The 22,439-nt window shown below is 46.2% G+C and overlaps 1 protein-coding gene across 3 annotated transcripts in view; it reads right to left on the reverse strand.

Moving 5' to 3' along the window:
- FIBP (FGF1 intracellular binding protein) overlaps window positions 1-22,201 on the reverse strand; it is a 71,461-nt gene extending 49,260 nt beyond the window's left edge. Inside the window, exons 1-2 of one of the 3 annotated variants that reach the window (XM_033953708.1) lie at window positions 21,958-22,201; window positions 6,311-6,449 (exon numbers count right to left, since the gene is read on the reverse strand). In XM_033953708.1, the coding sequence (XP_033809599.1) occupies window positions 6,311-6,395 (85 nt within the window). In that variant the 5' untranslated portion in view covers window positions 6,396-6,449; window positions 21,958-22,201. Of the gene's footprint in view, window positions 1-6,310; window positions 6,450-18,087; window positions 18,224-21,957 lie in introns of those variants that run through there. The other 2 variants (XM_033953707.1, XM_033953706.1) reach the window with 2 other exon arrangements.
- Between the last annotated feature and the right edge of the window lie 238 nt (window positions 22,202-22,439).

Consider the following 22,439-nt stretch of genomic DNA (forward strand, 5'->3'; position numbering starts at 1 on the left):
ATGCCATGGCTTTGTAGTTTCCTGAGAAGTCTTTCGTGTGGAACTTTGTCGAACGCTTTCTGGAAGTCCAAGTATATTATGTCCACCGGCTTTCCACTATCAATTTGCTCGTTCACGGTCTCAAAGAATTGGAGTAAATTCGTCAAACACGATTTCCCTTTCCTGAATCCATGTTGACTGGGTTTCATCAAGTCGTGTGTGTCCAAGTGCTGAACTATGCTATCCTTGATCAGTGATTCAATTATCTTTCCTTAATTGCTTCTGATAAAGCACAGTTACTTACCGTAACAGGTGTTATCCAGGGACAGCAGGCAGATATTCTTTACGCATGGGTGACGTCACCGACGGAGCCCACGGTACGGACCTTTTTACTAGAAAGTTCTAGTTGGCCGCACCGCGCGTGCGCGAGTGCCTTCCCGCCCGACGGAGGAGTGCGTGGTCCCCAGTTAGTATAAGCCAGCTAAGAAGCCAACCCGGGGAGGAGGGTGGGACGTAAGAATATCTGCCTGCTGTCCCTGGATAACACCTGTTACGGTAAGTAACTGTGCTTTATCCCAGGACAAGCAGGCAGCATATTCTTTACGCATGGGTGACCTCCAAGCTAACAAAGAGGGAGGGGGGATGGTTGGCCATTAGGAAAATAAATTCTGAAGTACAGATTGGCCGAAGTGCCCATCCCGTCTGGAGAAAGCATCCAGACAGTAGTGAGTAGTGAATGTGTGAACTGAGGACCAGGTGGCCGCCTTGCAGATTTCCTCAATGGGTGTGGAACGGAGGAAAGCAACAGAAGCGGCCATAGCTCTTACCCTGTGGGCCGTGACAGCACCGTCTAGTGACAGACCGGCCCGAGCGTAACAGAACGCGATGCAAGCTGCAAGCCAGTTGGATAGCGTCCGTTTAGAGACCGGTCGACCCAAACGATTCGGGTCGAAGGTCAGGAAGAGCTGAGGGGACAAGCGGTGAGCCCTTGTACGATCGAGATAGTAAGCCAGGGCACGCTTGCAGTCAAGACTGTGCAATGCCTGTTCTCCGGGGTGTGAATGAGGCTTCGGGAAGAACACAGGCAAAACAATGGACTGGTTGAGGTGAAAGGCTGAGACCACCTTTGGAAGGAACTTTGGATGGGTGCGCAGAACCACCTTGTCATGGTGAAAAATAGTGAACGGTGGATCGGCAACCAGTGCATGAAGCTCACTAACCCTCCTGGCAGAGGTGATGGCAATGAGGAAAAGAACCTTCCATGTCAGAAATTTGAGCGAAGTTGTGGCAAGTGGCTCAAAGGGAGGTTTCATGAGGGCAGACAAAACCACATTCAGGTCCCAGACGACCGGAGGAGGCTTCAGGGGTGGTTTGATGTTGAAGAGGCCCCTCATGAATCGGGAAACCAGAGGGTGAGCCGTGAGAGGTTTTCCTAGGACAGGCTCATGGAATGCCGTGATGGCACTGAGATGGACTCTGATTGAGGTAGACTTGAGGCCTGCGTTGGACAGGGAGAGTAAGTAGTCTAGAACAGTTTCCACCGCTAAGGAGGTGGGATTGTGATGATGACGGAGGCACCAAGAGGAGAACCTGGTCCACTTCTGATGGTAACATTGGAGGGTGGCCGGCTTCCTGGAGGCGTCCAAAATGAGACGGACAGGCTGAGACAGGTTTCCTGAAGAGGTTAGCCCGAGAGAAACCAAGCTGTCAGGTGGAGGGAAGACAGATTGGGATGTAGTAGAGACTGATGTTGCTGTGTAAGTAGAGTAGGAAACACAGGTAGAGGAATGGGCTCCCTGGAGCTGAGTTGAAGTAGAAGGGAGAACCAGTGTTGACGAGGCCACCGGGGAGCTATGAGGATCATGGTGGCTCCGTCCCTGCGGAGTTTGGATAAAGTCCGCAACATCAGAGGTAGAGGAGGAAAGGCATAGAGGAACCGATCCGTCCAGTCGAGCAGGAATGCATCCGGGGCCAGACGGTGAGGAGAGAAGAGTCTGGAGCAGAACTGGGGCAGCTGATGGTTGTGAGGAGCTGCAAATAGGTCCACCTGCGGAGTGCCCCAGCGAGCAAAGATGGAGTGGAGCGTGGGAGGATCCAAAGTCCACTCGTGAGGTTGAAGGATGCGGCTGAGATTGTCGGCCAGGGAGTTCTGTTCGCCCTGGATGTAGACAGCCTTGAGGAAGAGACTGCGGGCCGTGGCCCAGGTCCAAATGCGAAGAGCCTCCTGACAAAGGAGGCGAGATCCGGTGCCGCCCTGTTTGTTGATGTAGTACATGGCAACTTGGTTGTCCGTGCACAGAAGCAGAACCTGAGGGCAGAGAAGGTGCTGGAAGGCCTTGAGAGCATAGAACATGGCTCGTAGTTCCAGGAAATTGATGTGATGGAGACGCTCCTGCGGGGTCCAAAGACCTTGGGTGCGTAGGTCTCCCAGGTGAGCTCCCCATGCATAAGGGGAGGCATCCGTGGTGATGATCATGGAATGCGGGGGCAGATGAAAAAGAAGGCCCCTGGAAAGATTTGAGGAGTCCAACCACCATTGTAGAGATCGCTGAAGAGACGATGTCACAGAGATGGGATGAGAAAGAAGATTCGAGGTCTGTGACCACTGGTTGGCCAGAGTCCATTGAGGTGTTCTGAGGTGGAGTCGTGCCAGGGGAAGCACATGAACCGTCGAGGCCATGTGGCCCAGGAGGACCATCATTTGTCTGGCAGAAATGGAGTGATGAAGGAGCACCTGACGACACAGGCGTAGCAGAGTTCGCTGACGATCGGAGGGGAGAAACGCCCTCATTAGTGTGGTGTCGAGAACCGCTCCGATGAACTGAAGTCGCTGTGTGGGAAGCAGATGCGACTTGGGGTAGTTGATCTCGAATCCCAGAAGATGGAGGAGAGAGATGGTATGATGAGTGGCTTGTAGCACAAGTGGAGACGTAGGTGCTTTCACTAACCAATCGTCCAAGTAGGGAAACACCTGGAGGTTGTGAGACCTGAGGAAGGCCGCCGCCACAATGAGGCATTTGGTGAACACTCTGGGAGATGATGCCAGGCCAAAAGGTAGCACCTTGTACTGATAATGGCGATGGTGCACCTGGAATCGTAGGTAGCGACGTGAGGATGGATTGATTGGGATGTGAGTGTAGGCCTCCTTGAGGTCCAGGGAACATAGCCAGTCGTTCCGAGAGAGATGAGGGTACAGCGTGGCAAGGGAGAGCATTCTGAACTTCTCCTTGACGAGACACTTGTTGAGGTCCCGGAGGTCGAGAATGGGACGTAGGTCTCCTGTCTTTTTTGGAACTAGAAAGTAACGGGAGTAGAATCCCCGGCCCCTTTGTTCCAGAGGTACTTCTTCGATGGCATTGAGTAGAAGGAGGGATTGGACCTCCCTCAGGAGGAGGGGGGTTTGAGTTGAAAGAGAAGCAGACTCTACGGGAGGATTGTCTGGTGGAAGAGTCTGGAAGTTTAGAGAGTAGCCGTGGCGGATGATGTTTAGGACCCACTGGTCCGATGTGATGACCTCCCAACGGCTGATGAAGATGTGAAGCCTGCCTCCGATCGGCTGAGGAAGAGGCAATGAGGGTGGAAGACTGGCTAAGCCCTGGAGAGAGGAGTCAAAAGGGCTGAGATGGTTTGGCAGGAGGAAGAGCCTTGGCCGGTTGATTAGACTGGGCACGAGCCTGGGTGTGCTGGTGTTGGCGGGCCCGCCTAGGTTGCTGTGGAGGTGGATTGAGCGGCCTAGCGGAGAACCTGCGCTGATATGAGGTCTGTGGTCTGTAAGGACGAGCAGGAGGAGCCTTTTTCTTTGGTTTAATGAGAGTATCCCATCTGGTCTCATGGGCGGAGAGTTTCTGTGTGGTGGTATCCAGGGACTCTCCGAATAATTCGTCTCCCAGACATGGGGCGTTGGCTAGTCGGTCCTGATGGTTGACGTCCAGATCAGAGACCCTGAGCCAGGCCAGACGGCGCATAGCCACAGCGATGGCAGATGCACGGGAGGTGAGCTCAAAAGAGTCATAGATAGAGCGCACCATGAATTTTCTCAGTTGAAGCAGGCTGGAGATGTGCTGCTGGAAAAGTGGAACCTTATGCTCTGGCATGTACTTTTGCATGGCGGAGAGTTGCATTACCAGATGTTTGAGGTAGAATGAAAAATGGAACGAGTAGTTGTTTGCCCTGTTGGCAAGCATGGCATTCTGATAGAGCCGCTTGCCAAACTTGTCCATAGTTTTGCCCTCTCTGCCAGGAGGGGTGGAGGCATAGACACTGGAGCCCTGAGTCTTTTTTAAAGTGGACTCCACCAGGAGAGACTCATGAGGGAGTTGGGGTTTATCAAATCCTGGGATTGGTATAACCCTATAGAGGCTGTCCAATTTACGGGGGGCCCCAGGAACAGTCAGCGGGTTCTCCCAATTTTTATAAAAAGTTTCCCGTAAGATATCATGCACGGGCAACTTTAGGAACTCTTTGGGAGGTTGATCGAAATCTAATGCCTCCAGGAAAGCTTGTGACTTCTTAGAGTCAGATTCCAGAGGCAAAGACAAAGCACCCGACAACTCCCTGAGGAATTTAGAGAAGGAAGATTGTTCAGGTTTAGATGCGGTATCGGGTGCCGAAGGCTCTTCATCCGACGACGATGCATCCTCCTCGGTACCGGTAGGGGATTGTTCCCATAGGTCCGGGTCTCTGACGTCGGTATGTGCGTGTCGAGAGACTGGAGTGGAAGGCTCGGCATGGTGAGTTTTAGACAAAGATTTGCCTGAGCGTACCGAGACGTTACCAGGCGATGTAGACCTGTGTCTGTCTCGGTCCCGAGAAGTACGGTGCCGGTCAGAGTCGTGGGGAGACCGGTGCCCTGCCCGGTCCCGAGGAGGATCGGTCGTCGTCAAGGCCATAGCCTCGGCATGGGAATGGAGATGCGGTGCCGAGAGAATGGGCATGGAGGAGTCCATAGGTACCGAGGGAGTGGATACCGGTTGGACGGTATGGGTCTCGGGCCGGTCTGGTACCGAGAGCAGCGGTGCCAAGATAGAGGGTAAGAGCTGCTTAAGTTGCTTGTGGAGTTGTTCCTGCAACTTGTCCTGGAGGATGGCCGCAATGCGGTCATCCAGGGGAGGCACCGGAACCACTTTTTTCTTCTTTGGTTCCATGGGTGCCGCTCTACACTCCGGCGATGAGGGGGCCGATGACGAGGCACTCACCGAAATCGGAGTGGAGCGTTTTTTGGCTCGGCGTGGAGCCGAAAGGACTGGTGTCGTCCCCGAAGTGGGAGGGCGCTCAAGGGTGGAAGGCTTCTTAGCCGGCTTACCTGGCGCCGGGGGCGCCGATGTCGACTCAGGCGGTGTCGAAGTGGTCGGTGTCGATTTCAACGGTGCCGCAGATGAAGAGGTCGAATCCATAGTCGGGCCGGTGCCGAAAAGTAGATTTTGTTGGATTTGACGATTCTTCAAAGTGCGTTTTTTAAGAGTGGCACAGCGGGTGCAGGAATCCGCCCGATGATCCGGTCCCAAGCACTGTAAGCACCAGTTGTGTGGGTCAGTGAGGGAGATCGGGCGTGCACACCGCTGGCACTTCTTAAAACCGGGCTGCGGGGGCATGAATGGGAACACGGCCTCCGCAAAATCAAACCCCGAGGCCTGGATCGTGCTAACAGGCCCCGCCGGGGCAGGAACGAAAAAATAAAGCAAAAGAAAGAATTTTTTTTTTTTTTTTTTTGTAATAGAAAGAAAAAAGCACCCGAAGGTGAAAAAATCGAAAAAAGAACGCGAGCGGGAAGGCAAAAGGAGTATTTCAACGACGTTGAAAAACACACGTCTTCTTCGCTCCGCGGAAACGAAGAAACTGGGGACCACGCACTCCTCCGTCGGGCGGGAAGGCGCACGCGCGGTGCGGCCAACTAGAACTTTCTAGTAAAAAGGTCCGTACCGTGGGCTCCGTCGGTGACGTCACCCATGCGTAAAGAATATGCTGCCTGCTTGTCCTGGGATAATTTCAGCTATACACAGCTGAAAGCAGTGCAACATGCAGAAAGTGAAGTTTAGAGAGTTTTTCACTTTCTGCATGTTGCACTGCTTTCAGCTGTGTATAGCTGAAATTATCAGAAGCAATTAAGGAAAGATTTATATAACGAGTTTTACCTCATGCAAAGTTGTCATTTCTTTAATAAGACATTAACTATGTTTTCTGTGGCCCTCCAAGTACCTACAAATCCAAAATGTGGCTCTGCAAAGGGTTTGCATTTGAGACCGCTGGCTTAGAGGGAACATTGGTCTCCTGCCATGTTGGCTGCATAGTGCCACTGCATCAAGCAAAGGACAAGCATATTTCACTCTGGTACCTGAATAGCCATCCAACCACAGCTGATAAACCTCCTCATCAATCAGGGTAGTGTTCCCCACAAAGATATCCAGCTCATTGGACATTTCCAGTGTGTCTCAGGTTCCTACACATTGATCCTTTCCACAGCCACTGATGTCCTTAGAAAAGAAAAAGAGACATGTAAGCCAACATGATTAGAAATCAGATTTTGCCCTCATTTTTCTCTACCTCACATCTGTTTGTGATACAAAAGAAGGAGCAAAAGGAGAGAAGAATGGTTCAATGTTGAACAATGGAACTTAAGTTGCCCTAAGTATACAATCCAACATCTGGTCTCCCAGTTATCAGCATTACCCTTTAGCTCTGAGCCAGAGCACAAGCTGAAGCACCTTCACCATGAGATGCACGATGAGAACACTGAAAAGAGGCTTATAAAGGTCAAGTTCCACGCCTACCAACATTGAAATCGTTGCACATCTGCAATTATTAGTCTCCTGCAGAGTAACCTAGGAAAGCAGAACAGTCTCAACTGGTTCCAAGTTTACTTGCTCCCTTTCACTTCTGGGACCGGTAGTTCCAGCTTCTCTTAGAAAAGCATAATCTCAGCATGCAATGCTGATAGCAATCCCAGTCTGGTCTTTGACACTGCAATGAATACATTGCCTAGGGCTGCTAACCATGCTGATCTTAGCTTCCACCCCCCCCAAAAAAAAAATCTGGTCCCTGTTTCCTTCCTGCAATTGTTATATTAGTTCATTTAGTACAGAAACAATTATATTTTTGTTTGTTGTCCATTAAGGTGGCCCATCATGTTGGACTTTCATATGATACTGTATTATTTGGTACATCAATGAGATTTAAAAGCCAAATTTCAGCGAATAATAATAAACTTTTATTAATATTAACAGGGGTTGCCATTCAGCAGATTACAGGAAATTGGAAAGATTATACTAAACTAAATTATACTTTTTGGTGGAATTCAGTATGCCATATTTATAAAATGGAAAGGGTGCTTGCTATACAACAAGGTAATTATAATAAGTTTAAAAAGATTTGGGGGCCATTGATTATTTATTCTAATGATCAGACATCTTAAACACCTCAGTATTGGAAAAGATAGAGGGAGGGTGGGAGTATGAATGATAAGAATTGATAATTCTTAATTATTAGTATATGGGAGGGAGGGGTGGGATTCTTTTATATTTATGTATTGGAAGATCACAAATAAGATTGTCAAGTGATTAATTAATATATTTCTGATGGATTATTGTACACTTGTTGTAATTTTTGAAAATGAATAAAGATTTATTAAAAAAAAAGAAAAGGTGGCCCATTTTTACTGAACTAATTTCAAAAACAAAGAAAAGACTGCAGAGTAGAACGTACAAGGTACAGGAATCTTTATTAAAAGTCTATATAAAATTATAATCCATTAAAATACAGCTCTCTTATACATGGAGTGTGGACCCAACACGGTCCATGTTTCAGAGAAACACTCCTTCCTCTGTGTGAATACCAGGGCTGTGGAGTCGGAGGAAATTTCGGGTACCTGGAGTCGGAGTCAGAAGTACAAAAAACTGAGGAGTCGGAACATTTATCTACCGACTCCATTTTTGAACTTGGCATACCAATCACGAGTGATTCTTTCAGCTATAGCACCCACTATATACACAGCACAAATGTTGCGAGCAGCTTCTGCGGCCTTAGAATCTTGATTAAAAGCAAAAAGAAGGTGGTGTCGAAAATGCTCATTTCTCTCAACTTGACATTCCATTTTAACGATCTGAAAATTAACCAGTGCTGTGGAGTCGGAGTCAATTTTGGGTACCTGGAGTCGGAGTCTGAAGTAGAAAAAACTGAGGAGTCAGAGTCGGAACATTTATCTACCGACTCCACAGTCCTGGTGAATACTGCAACCGAAAGCTTTTTTTTTTCCACTTTCGGTTGCAGTATTCACACTGTGTGCTAGCCCGGAAGGAGAAGTTCCTGCTTCGATTCACCAAATTTTGATTTATTTTATACTACAACAGTGTGCTCCGCATGACTCTCTCTATGTGATACATCGGATACCCCGGACCTCTGAGGAAGAAGTGGTTCTCTGAAATACGAACCGTGTTGGGTCCGCACTTCATGTATGAGAGCCGTTTTTTTTAAATTATAATTTTATATAGACTTTTAATAAAGATTCCTGCACCTTGTACACTCTACTCTGCAGTCTTTTCTTTGTTTTTGATGTTCGCCTTTTACTGCAGACCCGTTGGATTTTTCTTTGTTTTGGCTTACTGAACTAATTTAACAGACTTAAGAGGGAAGCTAGCTATTTTAGCACAGGACCTCATTACATAAAATGCAGCCCTGTAGTAAAATAGAAAAACTTGTGATAAAATAATCCATTTTAATGGTAGCCCTCATTGATAGAAGGATAAAATCAAGACCTAATCAGCCATCTTTGAAATCTAATGGCAGTCCAAGACATTTGCACAACCATCCAAGTTACCCAATTCCAGGAAGAAGACTTCTTGGTCAGTTTTGGTACATCCCAAAGAATGTGGTATCTGTAGTCCTTGATTCTACCCACTGAAATCAGGGCTCTATGGGGATCATTTTCAAAAGAGAAAAACATCCAAAAACAGCATAAACTGGCACTTGGACGTTTTAATCGCCAAAACATCCAAGTGCTGATTTTTGAAACTAATTTTTTTTTAGACGTATTGCAGGGCATTTACCCTCCAGGACATCTTAATGTTAAGGAAGCGTGTAAGATGTGTGGTTTGTACGGGATTTGGGTGGGCTTGGGATCTGTACATCTTGCAAGGACAATCAAAGCTTTTTGAAGACATCCAGGGCATCATTTAGACTTTCAAAATTAGACCCATTTTAAAAGTGAATAAGGGCCAAAAAGGTACCCAAATTGACCAGATGACCAGTAGAGAGAACATATGTACACCCCCCTCTCCCCCCGCATGGGAAAGTCTAGTAGAGTAGCACAGGTATCTTAAGTAACCTGGTGGGTGGGCCAGTGAACCATAAAGAAGAGAACCCAGATCCATAAACCACTCTATCTACTAGGTTTATGGTGGAAAGGCGAGTCCACCAAACCTACTGTAAAGCACAGTTACTTACCGTAACAGTTGTTATCCAGGGACAGCAGGCAGATATTCCCACATATGGGTGACGTCACCGACGGAGCCCCGCAGCGGACAGCCTCGAAAGCAAACTTGCTTGAAGATCTCGAACTTTCGAGTGCTGCACCGCGCCTGCGCGCGTGCCTTCCCGCCCGAACTAGGGGGCGCATCTCCTGAGAGGATCCTCAGTTCAGATACCTAGCCAAGAAGCCAACCAGGGGAGGTGGGAGGGTTGTGGGAATATCTGCCTGCTGTCCCTGGATAACAACTGTTACGGTAAGTAACTGTGCTTTATCCCAGGACAAGCAGGCAGCATATTCCCACATATGGGTGACCTCCAAGCTAAGTAAAAAGGGATGGAGGGAAGTTGGCAATTTACGAAAAAAGATTTTGCAAAACAGATTGGCCAAAATGGCCATCCCTCCTGGATAAAGTATCCAGACAATAATGAGAGGTGAAAGTATGAACCGAGGACCAAGTGGCAGCCTTGCAGATTTCCTCAATAGGAGTTGATCGGAGGAAAGCTACAGATGCCGCCATAGCTCTAACTTTATGGCCCGTCACTCGACCTTGTAGAGGAAGACCAGCCTGAGCATAACAAAAAGAAATGCAAGCAGCCATCCAGTTGGAGATGGTACGCTTCGATATAGGACGACCCAACCTGTTTGGATCAAAGGATATGAAAAGTTGAGGAGACGTTCTGTGAATCTGAGTGCGTTGCAGGTAGAAAGCCAAAGCACGTTTACAGTCCAAGGTATGAAGGGCCGCCTCTCCTGGGTGAGAGTGAGGCTTTGGAAAAAATACAGGTAGAACAATAGACTGATTGATGTGAAATTCTGAAACGACTTTAGGTAAGAATTTAGGATGAGTACGGAGAACAACCTTGTCATGGTGAAAAACTGTGAAAGGTGGATCAGCCACTAGCGCTTGTAACTCACTGACACGACGAGCAGAAGTGAGAGCAATCAGGAACACAGCTTTCCAAGTGAGATACTTGAGATGAGCTTTGTCAAGTGGTTCAAAAGGAGATTTCATAAGTTGAGCTAAAACAACATTGAGATCCCAAACCACAGGAGGTGGTTTAAGAGGAGGATGTAGATTGAGAAGTCCTTTCATAAAACGAGAAATCATAGGATGTGCAGAAAGGGATTTTCCATCCAAAGGTTGATGAAAAGCAGCTATAGCACTAAGATGGACTCGGATAGATGTAGTTTGAAGTCCAGATTGTGATAAATGAAGTAAATAGTCCAGAACTGATGTCAATGAAGCAGATCTGGGTGGTAAATTATGTGTAGAACACCAAGCAGAGAATCTTGTCCACTTTTGACCATAACATTGCCTAGTGGATGGTTTTCTGGAAGCAAGTAAAATATCTTGTACAGACGGAGAGAATTGAGAAAAGTCTGTTAAAGAGAAAGGTACCAAGCTGTCAAATGTAGAGACTGTAGATTGGGATGAAGCAAAGATCCTTGATTCTGCGTGAGTAGAGAAGGAAATATTGGTAGAAGTAGAGGCTCCCTGGTGCTGAGTTGAAGTAGAAGGGAGAACCAAGGTTGTCTGGGCCACCGAGGAGCTATCAGAATCATGGTGGCATGGTCTGATTTCAACTTGACTAGAGTCTTGAGAATCAGAGGAAACGGAGGAAAAGCATAAAGGAACTGATTCCTCCAGTCCAGTAGAAACGCATCCGCTTCGAGACGTTGAGGAGTATAGATGCGGGAGCAAAATTGAGGCAGTTTGAAATTGAGAGGTGACGCAAACAGATCTATCTGCGGAGTCCCCCATCGAGCAAAAATTTGGCGAAGAGTAGGAGAATTGATTGTCCATTCGTGAGGTTGTAGAAGACGACTCAATTTGTCCGCCAAATAGTTGTGTTGACCCTGAATGTAAACTGCTCTGAGGAAGATGTTGTGGAGAATCGCCCACTGCCACAATTTCAGAGCCTCTTGACAGAGGGAGTGAGATCCCGTCCCTCCCTGTTTGTTTACATAATACCTGGCTACTTGGTTGTCGGTACGTACTAGAATCACCATGTCGTGAAGAAGATGCTGAAAAGCTTTGAGAGCATAGAATATCGCTCTGAGTTCCAACAGATTTATAGGACACCTCCGGTCTGCTTGGGTCCAGAGCCCTTGAGTGCAAAGACCGTCTACATGGGCTCCCCATGCATACATTGACGAGTCGGTTGTGAGGACCTTCTGATGAGGAAGAGGGTAAAACATTAAACCTCTTGAAAGATTCAAAGAGAGCATCCACCAACGGAGAGACTTCTTTAATGAAGGAGTGATGGAAATTAGTCGAGTTGGTGGATCCACTGATTGTTGCCATTGAGATGCCAGTGTCCATTGAGGAATGCGAAGATGAAGCCTGGCAAAAGGAACCACATGAACTGTAGAGGCCATGTAACCGAGCAGAACCATCAGTTTCCTTGCTGGAACAGTGGAAAGTTGGAAGAATTGTTGAGAAATTTGAAGGAGTGCATCCTGACGTGGTTGAGGAAGGTATGCTCTCATATTGATAGTGTCCAGAGTCGCTCCTATGAACTGGAGAGACTGAGAAGGAATCAGTTGAGATTTGGGAAAATTGATGTGAAATCCCAGACTTTGAAGAAAGAGAATAGTCTGTTGGGTCGCTACAATAACCCCTGAAAGAGAGGGAGCCTTGATGAGCCAGTCGTCTAGGTATGGAAATACTTGGAGACCCTGGTTGCGAAGAGCTGCCGCTACAACCACAAGGCATTTTGTGAAAACTCTGGGGGAAGAAGCCAGTCCGAAGGGGAGAACTCTGTACTGAAGATGAAGATTTCCTACTTGGAATCTGAGGTACTTGCGAAAAGCTGGATGAATGGGGATATGAGTATAGGCCTCTTTGAGATCGAGGGAGCACATCCAATCCCCTTGATCCATCAAAGAATATAGAGTTGGCAGAGTGAGCATTCGAAATTTCTCTTTGACTAGAAATTTGTTGAGAGCTCTGAGATCCAAAATCGGTCGCAAATCCCCCGTCTTTTTGGGAACTAGAAAATAACGGGAGTAGAATCCCGAGTTCCTTTGGGAGAGAGGAACTTCCTCCACTGCTCGCAGGAGAAGAAGAGCCCGAGCTTCTTGAAGAAGAAGAGGAAGATGCGACTGATTTGAAAGACACTCTCTTGGATGGCGATCTGGAGGCACCTGAAGGAGTCGAAGAGAGTATCCCTCTCTGATAATGGTAAGTACCCAGAGATCTGATGTTATGAGCTCCCATTGATGATAAAAATTGGACAGGCGACCCCCTATGGGGAGGGGAGAATTTGGAAACAGAGAAATTAGAATGCTCAAGTTGAGATTGTCAAAAAGACTGAGCAGGCTTAGTGTTAGCAGGGGTCTGTGACTTTTGTTGTCGTTGTTGTGGAGGAGGCCGACGAGCAGGAGGTCTAGAAAAAGCAGGAGTTGTTTTCTGTGGATAGCGACGTGGAGTTTGTTTGAAACCTCTAGTTGGTACAGGTTTAGGTTTTGGACGGATGAGGGAAGCAAAAGAGCGCTCATGTTCTGAAAGACGCTTTGTAGCTGCCTCAATAGAGTCATCGAATAATTCATTTCCTTGACAAGGAAGATTAGCCAATCTATCCTGAAGGTTAGGATCCATGTCCACTATCCGTAACCATGCTAATCTACGCATGGCTACTGCAAATGCCGAGACTCTAGACGAGAGTTCAAAGGCATCATAGGAAGCTTGTAGCATAAATAGTCTCAATTGAGAAAGAGTCTTAAGGATATTTTTAAATTCTGATAGACGATTGGTAGAGATATCCGGGTAAAAGGAAGACAGAATCTTTAAAAAATGATTGAAATAGGACGTAAAAATGTAATTATAATTCAGAACTCTATTTGCCATCATAGAATTCTGGTATAAACGTCGACCAAATTTATCCATGGTACGGCCTTCCCTACCAGGGGGAACTGAAGCATAAATTTTGGAGGGATGTGCTTTCTTCAATGATGACTCTACCACTAGAGATTGATGAGAAAGTTGAGACTTTTCATATCCTTTAGATGGAACCGTTCTGTAACGAGATTCCAATTTAGATGGGATGGCAGTGATAGAATAAGGAGTCTCCATATTGCGAGTGAAGGTTTGCTGGAGAACAGGAGTCATAGGCAATCTGAGTGACTCTTTAGGAGGATGGGGAAGCTCCATATCTGCCAAGTACTCAGGAGTATATTTAGAGTCTGAATGAAGGTCTAGCTTGAGAGCTTGGCCCATATCAAAAATAAATTTGGCAAAAGAAACTGATTTTGGGTCAGATGATTCTTCAGGAGAGCCACTGCGAGAGTTATGTTGTACTGAGTAGGATGGAGAATTTTCTCTAGTGTATGTGGAAATGTCCGATTCCATACGCATAGTAGGAGAAGAAGCTGTACTGTGAAGTGGAGTAAGAGAATGTTTCCTCTTCAGACTCCTGGATGGAGAAGTACCCGGTGTACGTGGTACAGAATGAGTCGAGGTGTGTGGAGAACTGTCTCGACGGACTGGCTTCGATGGGGTTCTGGATCGAGAAGGGCTTCGAGTGGAGGCTCGATGTCGAGATCCCTGCTTCGTCTTCGAAGAACGAGACAAAGAAGCCTCGGTATCCAACGTCGAAGACTCCCTCCGAAGCTTGGAGGCAACATGTCTCGAATGCTTCGACCGATGCTTCGGAGGAGGTGAGTCCGGAGACGACTCCGATGAAGAAATGTTTTTCGGTGTCCGGGATCGGCTTCGGGAGACTGGAAGCTCCGGTTGAGTAACAGGCTGGTCAGCCCGAGGCAAGGTCGAGGACGGGACCAGTTGAGCCACTAAAGAAGTAATTTGAGTGGTGAGGATAGATTTTAACATATCCTCCAGCATCGGCACCGAGACAGAAGGTTCTGACCTCGTATGTGCAGCAGTACGCTCCGAAGAGGGCGACCTCGAAGGTGAGTATTCCCTTATCTTGGAGGTACGCTTTGAAAGTGGTCGCGCCGAGGACTCTGGTGGCTTCTTGGATACGGCACCTGAAAGGGAACTCGGAGACTTACCCCCCGTAGAAGGCTTCGTGGAAGACGTCGTCTTCGAGGCAACCGAAGTAGAAGAGGTCGAGGCCTTCGAGACCGAAACTCCAGCCGGAGTTTGGGTCAAGGCCTTCGAGACCACAGGTGTCGAGGTCGTCGGAGTCGAGGCCTTCGAGACCGGTGCAGCCGCCACGGTCGAGGCCGGCTCCGAAGATTGCTCCATACCGAAAAGTTGAAAAAATTGAGCACAACGCCGCCGAAAAGCTCGTGGAGTGAGGGTAAAGCAGCGATGACAATCTTCTGGGGAATGAGAGGAACCCAGGCACTGTAAACAACGGCAGTGGGGATCGGTGACCGAAATCACCCGATTACACTGTCGACAACGTTTAAACCCGGTAAGAGGCCGGGACATGGAAAAAATAAAGTCCGTGTCGAACGAAGGAGCCTAGGCCTAGGCCCAAAGCTCGACGGCCGAACTGAAAAGGAAAAAAGAATATAATTTTTTTTTTTTTTTTTAAACACGAAAAAGAAAGATAAAATTAACACAGCGACCGACTTAAATTAAAAGAAACAGCCGCGGTGATGAGAAGGCAATTTCGCTGCAGAGAAAGAAAAACGTGTCTTCTTGTCTCCGCGGAAATAAACGAACTGAGGATCCTCTCAGGAGATGCGCCCCCTAGTTCGGGCGGGAAGGCACGCGCGCAGGCGCGGTGCAGCACTCGAAAGTTCGAGATCTTCAAGCAAGTTTGCTTTCGAGGCTGTCCGCTGCGGGGCTCCGTCGGTGACGTCACCCATATGTGGGAATATGCTGCCTGCTTGTCCTGGGATAATGTAATGTAATGTAATTTATTTCTTATATACCGCTACATCCGTTAGGTTACACTGTACTGCCATATATGTGACATAAGAGCTTTTGGGGTGGTAGACAGATGGGTATAGTAGGTTTTAGAGGGCTCATCATACACTAAAAAGGGATTCTGGTGAAATATGTACCTGGCAGTCTTTATATGACATTCACAGCAGTGCCCCCTACGGTGACACACTGCCCTGTTGGGATGACTGCGTGGCCAGTCCATTAAAGATGCTGGTCCCTCCTATGGGCTTGATTTGGACGTTTTGAACATGAACATTTTTTGTATTCATAAGTACATAAGAATTGCCATACTGGGACAGGCTGAAGGTCCATCATGCCCAGTATCCTGTTTCCAGCAGTGGCCAACCCAGGTCCCAAGTACCTAGCTAGATCCCAAATAGCAAAACAGATTCTATGCTGCTTATTAAAAAATGGCCCAAAAGGTTAGTGTTCAAGGTTATTCATCAAGGCTTTCCTTGGTATCTAACACAGGTAATGACACTATCGGCTGTTCAGAACCTTAAGGTCTGAGGGGGTGATACGACGATCATCGATAGATTTTTCTAAAGCACATTATGAACGTATAAGAACATCTGTGATTTCTTTAGCTGGAGTGATTTTATGGAACAATTTAACAGGACCTTTGAGAGCACTTTTGGATGTTCAAAAATTAAGTATTAAAAATTACTCTATTTATAGAAGCATTTAAATGATTGTTAATTCAAGATTCATGAGGATACTGCCACTTATATATATAGATGGTGATGTCAGGTATTTGTCTCTTTGAAGAAACTAGTATATGTGTTGCTTGTTTGTATGAAACTATTGTATGCACCCGTTTGTCTGTATCAATTTTATGATTGCATTTTGTAAACTGCCTAGGAATAGACAAGTTAAGAAATTTTTTAAATAAATAAATAGGTCATTTCCTCCTAAAAAATTGGGGGATGTCTTGTTTTCGTTAGGTGCTATCAACTCGTGCTCGAGTCCTAGAGACTTGATGAATTGCAGATCTAAAAGGAAATCGGTTTTGTGTTAGTTTGGAAAGGTCTTCCAGTGTCATTCCCATGGTTGTTTTCAACGTATCCAGCCATCTGATTGCAGGTCACCCACTTTGCTTGGTTCCTTCGATCTTCTCAAACATGATGTCCTTCTCCAGTGATCTCTCCTGATGGTGTGACCAAAATAAGACAGTCGTAACTTCTTCATTTGGGCTTCAAGTGAGTTGCTTCTTTGTTTATAAAAGAGCCCAGATTGAAATCCTTTACAACTTCTATTCTATTGCCTTCAAGCTCAAAATCTTCATCATTTTCCGTATTCATTATCTTTGACTTATGTTCAGTTCTAATCCCATGTTATGTTTTTTGGCTTTGACTTTTCTCAGTAAATACAGCACGTCTTCTTTGCTGCTAGTGGAGTGTTGTAGCATCTGCTTAGCGCAGGTTGTTTATATTTCAGCCACCAACTTTGAAACAAGACACTCTCTTCTTCCAAATTTGCTTTTCTGAAGATGGTTTCATCATACAGGTTGAACAGATAAGGTGACAAAATGCATCCTTGCCCAATGCCACGTTTTATTGAAAACCAGTCGGTGTTGCCATATTCAGTTCTCACTGCAGCTTCTTGATTTTCATATGGACATTTAGCCGTTTCAAAAATTAATGTTTCCCCGCCCCAACATTTGGACATCTTGCGGGATATGTCCACAGTTGTACTTAAAAGCACTATTGAAAATGCTCTTCCATGTCTCTTAAGGAAATTAAACAGCAGTAGTAGCCAGACTTTTATTGCAGCTGAATAAATACTCTTGCTCCCCACCACCTCCTCCGTTTCACAACAAATGACACAGTTGGGCCACTGATGGTTTTACCCTACCTAGTCTATGCCTAGAACTGTTGATCTGATTTTCCCACTGGTTTATTCACAAGGAAAGTGGCAGTTTTCAAGTAGCATATTTAACCAAGTAATTATCGAGCTTTCTTTGATGGTTTTACTATTCTATTGAATGTGCTTTTGCCCTGAAGTCTGTTTTTCAGCCGATTTCTTATATTTGTTTGTCAGCAGCTTAGAATGTCTGGGAGTAAATAAATAATGCACTGGAATAGCACTGCCTAAAAACCCAAGACCAGCGCATTTCCTCTTAGGGGTCCTTTTATCAAGCTGCGTAGGGGTTTAACGTGCCTTAAACCGTTAGTTTTTTAGCCGGCCTCGGGGGTTAGCGCGTGATGAAACATGCGACGCGCTAACCCCGCTAGCGCGGCTTGATAAAAGGACCCCTTAAAAGTTGGCATCTCTGCACTGCTAATTTCAAGCGAAACAGAGATTGTATGCAAACACGCCCCAAACATATTAATTTGGGAAAGTCAGAAAACCTAGGCCAAATAGGATTTGCCAACCGATACTGCTTAACTCAGAGAGACTGATTTTTCTGCACCCATTGCACAGAAATGCAGTTTCTACCTTTTTTTTTTTTTTTCAAAGCTCAATGGGGGCAAAACTCGGGCCTCGGTTATCACTGCATTTCTGACAGCCATAGCAGTGCATTGCTGACTTCAGTGGGAAGAATCAGAAACTACAAACACCACCCGGAGCCAACCCACAACGGCTTCCGCACATCCCTACCGGGCCTGGGTAAATTACGTTATATCAGGCTGCAGAAAGTGCAGGGTTCCCATTTAGGCAGAAGTTGATCAGAATGAAATAACCTGGCCCCCACCTCAACTTCTCTTCCTCTTTCCCAACCCCCCCTCCCCCTCCAGTCCGGTATCTGGCCGCCGCTCCCACAGTCTATCTTAAAACTTATCCTCACCGCCAGAGGTCGCCCGCATCAACAACGATCGCCACAGACTACTTACGGCTGGCCCCGGCGCGTGTCCTCTGACTCGTTTTGTCCAGCCGGAAACAGGAAATTACGTTGAGGGCAACCTCCGGTGGTTCTTAGTAACGCTTTCCCTATAACAACCCATAAGTGAGCACACATTGGTACTGTCATTTGCTTTATTTTGTGTTTCATATATCTATTGATGTTAAATGGTAAATGTAAAAAGAACAATAACAAAATAATTAAATTGCTACGAAAGTAGGTGGTACTTTACTAATTGCTGAATCTAATACGTAGAATGCATTTCTAGTGCAATCACTAGAAATATAACATCAGTCTATCATTTTTCATTACTAAGACCTTTTCTCATACACTTATCACGATCCTCACAGAGTTAAGAATTCCTCAGAGGGTTAAGAAATCCCTTTAGTTCATTTAAATATATTAAATGAACTCATTCGTCATAGGATCAATGGTTTGTGTGTTTTTTTTATATTTTAATTTTTTATTGAAAAAATTAAAATATAATTAAAATATAAAAAAACCATTGATGCTATGACGAATGGGTTCATTTAATATATTTAAATGAACTAAAGGGATTTCTTAACCCTCTGAGGATTGTGATAAGTGTATAAGAAAAGGTCTTAGTAATGAAAAATGATATACTGATGTTATATTTCTAGTGATTACAGTTGAAATCCGGTCTAAGAATAGCCTTGAATATTGATACTGATTTCTAGTGCAATCGGCACATCATTCTTGAACCTGTGGGTTGTGTACCTCTGATGCCATCTCTGCCCTGTCTTGTAACTCCTCAGTTTTCATCTCTATAGGGGAGATCGTAGGTGCCTGTCTGTTCTCATATTAATTTTTTTTTTTTAACTTTCTGGTTTTTATCCAATCGTGAAGCTTTTCAGTGCTGCAAAGGCTCCCTATTATGGAACATCTCTGGCTGCAGGAGGACACAGACTCTTAGGGAATAAATCTGCAGCCAAGGGGCAGCCTGCTTTGTCATCCTGCACTAACAATCCAGGAGCTTAGGGCCAAGGCTTGTTCCAGATTTTGTCCGCAGAGAGCTTGAGTGCAGGTTTTTCACCAGGATCCCGAGTTCCAATGGGGGTTTGAGGTCTCTGTCCAGCAAGTATGACTGAGAGGCAGTCAGAAAAAGCAAGCTGTCCATTTTTTCCAGGCTTGTCTGAGGCAGAAGTCCTAACATTTCTCTGGCTGCAGTTTCAGTCCAGACAGCTCTCAGCACTTGCATGGCATAGTGAGTAGAGAATGACAGGGGGGAAAATTTATCACCGTACTCATCCCTGCCCCGTCCCCGCGAGCTCAGTCCCTGTCCCTGCCCCGTCCCCACCCCACAAGCTCGGTTCCTGTCCTCGCCCTCCAAATTGTCAGATCCCACCCGCACAAGTCTCGAATAGTTATAATTTTATACTGAACTTATTAAAGTATAAAAAGACCATTCTGTACAATTGTCATTTTATAAATACAAATAATACAGAGCAAGGATCAACAAAACCCCTGTCTCCCCTCCCTTTCACAAATATCCCCTCTACTATTGTGAAAACTGAACAAATTACTACAGAATGCTACATAGAAAAATCAAGCTAACAGAATACTTCACTCACACATGGCAGGAATAGTTTTAGGGGAGAGCAACTAGGACAACTGCCCCTTGGTCAGAGAAAGCCCTAAGCCAGCTAGAAGCTAAAGAAGCACAGCCTGGGCTTTGTGGTTCCCAGTTATGTCTAATACCAGCTCTAGCAGAATACATATTTCAAATCTGAAATATTGTAATCACAAAATATAAAATACATTTTTTTTTCTACCTTTTGTTGTCTGGTAATTTTATTCTTCAAATCACATTAATCTCAGGCTTTGGTTTTGGGTTCCTTCTATCTTCATTGTGGCATGGCTGGCTCCTTAAGGTAAAATAGGCCCAAGAGGAGCTGAGGAGGAGATGCTGAGTCTGACACAGGTGCAATTTTTTTTACCACAGGAGCAAGACTTTTCACCGCTTCCACAGGGCGGTGAAAGGTCTTGTCCCCATTCCCGCGGGGCGGTGAAAGGTCTTGTCCCCATTCCTGCAGTAAACCAGTTGCAAATGTCCCCATTACGGCAGATTTACTGCGGTGACCATGGTTTACCACGGTAAATGGTCTCCGTGTCATTCTCTTAACAGTGAGTACAGGCTGTGTAACCTATGAGAAAAATCGGGGGGGGGGGGTCTACAAAAGTAATTTTTAAGAGTTTCTAGGGACAGGGTCCCCCACCTCTAAAATCCTATACCCCAATTTTTTTAAAATCTCTTTAGCTCCCACAGGCTGTTTTGGGGTCCAGAATCGCTGCCATGGCTGCTATCTTGGATTTCCCGATTTTAGAATAAAAGCCTCCATCTGCCTCAAAACACCTTGATTTAGCTCAAAATCATGTTGGATGGACTCCTCAAGCCAGGAAACACAGGATTCATGCCAGATTTGTGTTGGATGGCTGATTGAGGAACATCCTTTCCACATGGCACATGAGGAGGGAGGGGCAGGAGCCACTGGCTTAAACTTCTCTAATCCCTCTGGGGGCAAGGGGTCCCAGATAGTTCGAATTCTAGGTAAAAAATCCTGGTTGGAGCTGGAACAGGTGAGAATGTGTCCCTGGCAAAGTGCAGCTGCCATTAAACTCCAGAAAGTGCCCTCTGGGCGTCTAGGGTAGGGTTTTGCCCCAGAATGTATTAGTATGATGTACAAAGCATACTTGAATTACAGTGGCTGCATTGACTCCTTGGGAGTTGCGGCATGCAAGATCGTAAACCAACGTCTTTACAAGACAGGAGGCCAAGGACCATGGTGAGGTTGAGGTAATTTTTCTGGCTCAAGCTGTTTTCACCAGTACTCAGGAGGATCTTCAGTCCAGAGATCATTTCAAGGCTTGAGACAGAGATTTGGGGGTGCTAAGCGCCTCCAGTCATCAGTATCCTGCCCCACAGTGGCCCCCAAGAAGCAGTTATGACACCAGGTCAGGAGCAGTACCTCCAAGGATAGGAGGGAGGTTATTGGCTTATTGGGATGCATGGGCAAGGATCACCTCAGACCACTGGGTACTAGAAATTATTCTGTAGGGGTACAAGCTTGAGTTCTTTCGTCCCCTGCCGAACCTCTTTGTGGATTCTCCAGTTGGAAAACCAGAGAAAGCAGTCAGAGTTCAATCGACAATACAGGGGCTACTAGATTGAGCAGCCATTGAGCAGATGAAGAATCAGGCAGATACTCCATATACTTTATTGTATATTGAGAGACTCAAAATACTGGAGGCCGATTCTGGACCTGAATTTGGTCAATGCTGCCTTTAAGATACTGTGCTTCCTTATGGAAATGGTAAGGTCTGTCATTGCCTCGGTGGTACCAGGGAAATTTCTCACCTCTCTAGATTTGACAGAGGCCTGTCTGCACATCCCCACTTTTCTGGATCACAGGAAGTTCTTGAAGTTCCATGTTCTGGAGCAACACTTTCAGTTCTCGGCCCTTCCATTTGGACTGGCCACAGCACAATACACTGTCACCAAGATGATGGTCATAGTAGCAGCACTCCTCCATAAGGACAAGTGTATCCATAGCTGGATGATTGGCTGATATGAGCTCTGTCTGAGTCCGAAGGAAGGACAGCAGTGGAGTGGGTGATCCAACTTCTGCAGAGCTTGGGCTGGGATATAAACTTCTGAAAAAGCCACCTGGAGATGACGCAATTACTGGAGTATCTGGGTATCTTTCAGCATGAAGGAAAACAAAGATTTTCTACCAGAAGCCTGCATAGCGAAGCTCAGATGTTTGGGATAGGCCAGCACTGCTTGGCATTACTTACAGGTGCTGGGGTCCTTGGTCAGGGCTGTGCAGTCGGTAGATAAATCCTTCAACTCAGACTCCTCAGTTTCTGGTACCCACGACTCCGACTCCAAACTTCACACTAGTAGAAATACAACTATGCACTGGGCTTTATTCTTACATCAGAGAAGTACTTAACACATTGTTGGTGGGAAACGAGTAAACACGTTTTTCGCATACTATCACTAGAGAGCGGGAGCCGACAAAACTCGGTTTCTACAAATTAGCACTGGGGTGCAGCAAAAGTGCAAACATGGCTATTCGGGGGGGGGGGGGGGCTTCGGCACGAGACAAGCTGGCTGCCTGAAGATTTAACTCCTGCTACCTTCGGCAATTTTAAGCGATTTTTTTTTATTATGCAGAGTTAAACGACTGTGCTGACTTTCATTCTGCTGTTGTTCATCCCAGCAACCGTGCCTGTTGATGAGTCGGCCTGTGCAGAAGGTAGATCTTATTACTTTT

The sequence above is a fragment of the Geotrypetes seraphini genome, chromosome 8, assembly GCF_902459505.1.
Source record: "Geotrypetes seraphini chromosome 8, aGeoSer1.1, whole genome shotgun sequence".
Taxonomy (NCBI): Eukaryota; Metazoa; Chordata; class Amphibia; order Gymnophiona; family Dermophiidae; genus Geotrypetes; species Geotrypetes seraphini.